General features: G+C 36.7%; 1 protein-coding gene across 6 annotated transcripts in view; it reads right to left on the reverse strand.

Annotated features, from left to right (window-relative positions):
- Positions 1 to 5004, reverse strand: part of LOC107091957 (nucleoprotein TPR-like) — a 38642-nt gene extending 33638 nt beyond the window's left edge. For 4 of the 6 annotated variants that reach the window (XM_015386200.1, XM_015386199.1, XM_015386196.1 and 1 more), the window contains exons 1-11: positions 4852 to 5004; positions 4428 to 4532; positions 4264 to 4337; positions 2671 to 2767; positions 2441 to 2544; positions 2195 to 2359; positions 2002 to 2094; positions 1826 to 1906; positions 1252 to 1339; positions 282 to 422; positions 39 to 139 (exon numbers count right to left, since the gene is read on the reverse strand). In XM_015386200.1, coding sequence (XP_015241686.1) covers positions 39 to 139; positions 282 to 422; positions 1252 to 1339; positions 1826 to 1906; positions 2002 to 2094; positions 2195 to 2359; positions 2441 to 2544; positions 2671 to 2767; positions 4264 to 4337; positions 4428 to 4532; positions 4852 to 5002 — 1200 coding nt within the window. In that variant the 5' untranslated portion in view covers positions 5003 to 5004. Of the gene's footprint in view, positions 1 to 38; positions 140 to 281; positions 423 to 1251; positions 1340 to 1825; positions 1907 to 2001; positions 2097 to 2194; positions 2360 to 2440; positions 2545 to 2670; positions 2768 to 4263; positions 4338 to 4427; positions 4533 to 4851 lie in introns of all 6 variants that reach the window. The other 2 variants (XM_015386198.1, XM_015386201.1) reach the window with 2 other exon arrangements.
- Positions 5005 to 5011: the final 7 nt, after the last annotated feature.

Raw genomic sequence — 5011 nt, forward strand, 5'->3', positions numbered from 1 at the left:
CTAAATTAATTCTCTAATCTAAAAAGTAACGGTTTTACCTCAGTCAGTTTCATGCTGGGTTTTATTTTAGACACAGCAGCAGCTGTTGCAGACATTGTTGTTAATTGATCCTCTGCCAGAATGTCTCCACCAGCAGGTCCTAATGAGAAAAATATAGACAGCAAATCATCTAACTGTTGACAGGAAGATTGGGTGAGAACTTCAGTGTAATCTGAGAAGAAGCAGCAAAGGAAACGATTAGAAAAAAAAAACTAAGGAAAAGTAAATTCGACATAACTGACCTCTGAGTTTAGAAGAAGACAGCAGATCGTTTGCGTTGTCCAGCTCTTTCTCAAGGCCTTGGATCCTTTCCTTTAACTCGTTCACTGATTTTTCCGACACACCGTTAATCTCCTGCAGCTTTTCCTCAAGAACCTTGTTGGCTAAAAAATAAATAAAGAGATAGAAAAAAGGAGAAAAGTTCAGAATTACAGCTGAAAACTAAAATTAAGAATACCTAATAACTGCAGCTGGTTTACATGAACTTATATTTGTTTGACAATAAAACAGGCTTAAATGAGGCACGCTGACTTTTCAGTTTTTCTGAAAACCTTTTATAACCTATCCAGGGGTCTGTGTCAGTTCTGTCCATTGGGACCAGAGCAATCTATAGCTGGAGCAGTGATGATTTTAAGGAGCATGGAGGTCCATCATCCGAAGAACAATCCAAATCAGATGCAAATCAGACCCACCCATTGTTTTCTTGAGTTGTTAGAGTCTGCTGCTTTGCATTTGGCCATTTGAATCATGATGAGACTACTTAGGTTACTGAATGAATTCCAGGACCAAATTTTTGTTCTTTGGAAGCTCGAAATCCTCCCACTTTGTTCAGTGATGGCTTTCTTCAGTTTTAAGTAACAAAATAATTTGTCAGTAGAAACATAAGCCCAATTATTAATTCAAGAAAAATATCAAATATTTGTAACATTAAAAAAGAAAAAGCAATCCAAGTATTTGGTTTCCAAACCCCCACCTCCTTGACTCTACAAAATTACTTATCCACTGGCTTAAAAACCGATTCTATTTTCTGCCAAAACAAAAAAAATTACCTGAAAGGTTCTGCTATAAACAACATATGTGGCCATGTGGGTACATAAGAAACTCCACAATAAAAATGAAATATCTTTCTCAATTAATAAGTCATTAAAACAATATTATAATCCCGTCTTTGCGGGTGTATTCAAAGTCTGAACTGAAAGCCTGGGTTCCTACCTTCTCCTGCATCTTTCAACAGTTTGTGCAGCTCCTCCACGGCCCGACTCAGCTCCTCACTTTTTGCTTCAGAATCTGCTGCTGCCCCCTGTCAGAACAAGGAACAAGGAACTCAACATCATCCTTAGGAAACTCTCCAATATTTTAGAGCTAAATTAAAGAAGCCACTTGAGAAACTGGCAGTGAGAAGCAAAATTAACTCCAATGGGCAAATATGGTGGACTTAAGACATTCTGGGCTAGACTGTCATCAAGTATTGTGTGTATGTGTGTGAAATGCTGTTATCTAATAGGACCAGTCGTGTGGAATATTGTATTCATGGTTCTTATGATTTTTATGAGAGTAGCTCATAAAATTATTTTTCTCTGCTGCACCGTCTTCATTCTGGTCGCACTGGTAACTAAAATCATTCTTTCCATCTTTTAACTATATTGAAAGACAATGTTCACATCTCTCAATTGTATTTAAACTATCAAAGCCACCCCTTGAGACGATGTTCTGATCCACCTGCAGCTGCGGCGATGCAGGTTATTGGGTAGAGAAAAAGAAAACACTTTGACAATATTTTCCATACCTTGTATAAATTGGAAAGTTTAATGTTGGCATTCAACTCATTGCGAAACTTCTCCTCCATGATGGCCTGTTGCTCTTTTGCCTGAAAAAAGGAGCAAATCAGATCAGTGATCCCAAATCTCATGCATTTCACAACAAGCGATTCAAATGGCAATATGAGGTTGGAAATACACGTACGTCTTTCAGTTTGTTGATCATGTCTTCATTTTGCTTTTGAAGATGCTCATTTGAAGTTTTCAAACTGGTCACCTGATCGTGAAGTTTGGTTAACTGCAAATCAAATTATTAAAATGAATAAAGCCAGAAGATTCTAAGAATATACATCATTTCAACTACAAAATATTTCTACAAATAAAGAAATTTAGCCAACCTCATCATCTTTATTCTCCAGCAAACATTTCAGCTCCAAGATGTCATTCCCCTTTTCCCTGGAAAGAGAGAGCAGCTCCTCCGTCTTTGCCTTCAGCTCCTCTTTAAACCAAGACATCTGGCCATGCAGGAGCTCCTTCTCTTGTTCCATACGCTTCTCCTTGTACTAAACAGATGAAACAACTATGACCAATAGCTCATTTATAAGTTAATATTTATAAAAAACAAAAATCATCTCAGAACTCACCTTAATATTCACCTCTGAAGCTTCAAGTTCATCCACCTTCCTCTGCAGAGCCATCTTGGAGGTGTTCACTTCCACTAATTTATCATTCAGCTGCCTCAAGTCATCTAAAAGGGCAAAACAAAAAACTGGGTATAGTCATGTTCTTTTTTAAATACATAAATAATTATATTATTATATTATAATACAATAAATAATTAAACAGTGTACAAATCATTCGTTTAAGTCCCTACCATTTAGATTTTCTACTTCCAGAGATCTCTTTTCCAGGGTTCTCACGAGTTCCCGCTTTTCTGCCTCCAAATCCTCTTTGACTTTCGAAAGCAAGGTCTAAAGAGAAACAATGAAGGGTTTTACTGCAATATATGGTGGAAGAGGTCAGGGACGATTTGCAAATAAAATTTGAAAGTGTGGTTGAGAAAAAAAAAAAAACAGCTGTTTGATGTGTAAACAAACATCCTGTCATAACATAAAACAAAAGAGGATGGTACAGGCTGTCTCCTGGCACAAATTGTGTAAGAAAAATAAAAGACATTTTTTAAATCTAAAAGTATTTAGCTTTTTAGAACCATGATAACATACAGTGGAATCTGCTTATAGTGGTCACAAATATAGTAATCAACTGCTTATATAGATCACAAGGCTTGGGACAGAATCATTTCTATACAAATGCTGTTTAAATTATTGGTTTATAGTAATCAAGAAATCGGCTTATAGTGTTCATTTTTGGCCATTTTATGAATGTAAACATGAGCAAAAATCATTTTAAAATGACGTGTACATCTCAGAGGTATAAGAGCGCTTTGGTAAGGGTACCAGTGCTGCACGCAGCGAGGAGGGGGAGGATGAAGAAGAGGACAATGTTGTCCCTTCCAGAGCTGAGATGAGGAATGCAGTTTGCATTTTAAAGACTAGTCTCCTGCATGCTGAATTAAAAAACTTTGACCTTTTACATTGTTTTGAAAAAGAAGTGAACTCGGTTTTGGACATAACTCTGATCCAGGGAACCATGGATAAATATGTTAAGTGATTTTCATAATGCGGCGCAGCAGATCCCCAACACAAAACAGAGGTAAGCTAACTTTAATTTTTTGCAGCCCTTGAAGTTATCTTCTATGTTGCTATTGTTTGTTTCAAACTTTATTTTCAGACATGCTTAAAAAAAACGCACTGGTGGCACAGCAAAGCTGATGCACAGAATAAGTTACATAGGCCTACTGTAGGCTATCAGAGTTACGTCCGCACACAGCGCAGTACTGTGCTGTGATTTAGTGTTTGTTTCAAACTTTATTTTCAGACTTGTAAAAAAATGCGCACAGCACATAATAAGTTAGGTAGGCTACCAGAGTTAAGTCTGTGCACAGCACAGTATACTGTAATTAAACTTGCATGGTACTGTAATAAAATTCAGTAAATGCGGAAGCTATCCAATTCATTTCATTTTTCTCATTGAAAAACCATACAAATGGCATTTAGATGATATTCTGCATAAAAAATAAGTGAAAATAACTGTAAATTCGATTTTGATAATTAACCGCTTATAGTGTTCAAATAGGTTCTAGACCAACGTGATCACTATAGGCGGATTCCACTGTATCTGATAGGTGGAAATCATATTTTATTGTACCAAGTGGAAGTTTAAAAACCACTGCTATACATGGCTAGGTACCTTTCCACCTCATGTTACTGCACACTGCAGATCAGCTGGCTAAATTAAATGATAATGAAATCTTTCATTGCTGCAGGGGCCGTCCAATGCAGCTTCAAATATCTTTGTATTTTCTGTGTTTTTCAACCATCTTTGTATTTTCTGTGTGTTGCTTTACCTGCTCTGATGACAACTTCTCCTGGACAGACTCATTTTCCCTGTTCTTCTCAGACACACCTTTTAGTTCTTCACCTTAATCAGAGGTTTAATAGTAATTTTGATCAATAACACTTATTAAAAATGAGAACCAGAAAGAGTTAAGTAAAGCGGAGAAAGTTTTACCCAGTTTAGTGAAATCCTCTTTGAGTTTTAGATGTTCTTGAGCCTGCGACAAGAGCTCCGCCTGGCACCGCTGAAGTTGTTCAACTTTTTCGAAAAACTGTTGCTCTAAATAGGGAGAATAACCAGAATATATCAACCTATACCAGATTTAAAAAAACATGTTTTATGCATGCAAAAACTATCAGTTAGCAAAAAAAAAAAACAAAATCGATGGTGTTAGCTTTAGCTAGCCTCCGTTTTATAAAACGTTAAAACTGTAACGAAAATAATAAATATAATGAAACTATCTGATAGTATTGTTACAGGTATAAAAATATGAGGCACAATATTGACTATTGCTAATAACTGACTTGTGCTATTTACAGTCATTCCTCCTCATTAACACGTTTAACACTAACGGCTAGCTACATTAGCACTAACTCACCGCTGTCAACCCGGAACTGTTCATGGTGTGCTTTTAAAGAGTCGATTTCGTATTGCCGATCCAATAAAAGTTTCTCAAGTTTGCTTTGAAGAGTTGTCGGCAGTTTAGAGAGCTCGGAGGAATCCAGCTCCTGCAACAGCAGTGCCGCCATTTTCAATAA

This window comes from Cyprinodon variegatus, unplaced genomic scaffold (genome assembly GCF_000732505.1).
Source record: "Cyprinodon variegatus isolate N-32 unplaced genomic scaffold, C_variegatus-1.0 Scaffold359, whole genome shotgun sequence".
In the NCBI taxonomy this organism is placed as follows: Eukaryota; Metazoa; Chordata; class Actinopteri; order Cyprinodontiformes; family Cyprinodontidae; genus Cyprinodon; species Cyprinodon variegatus.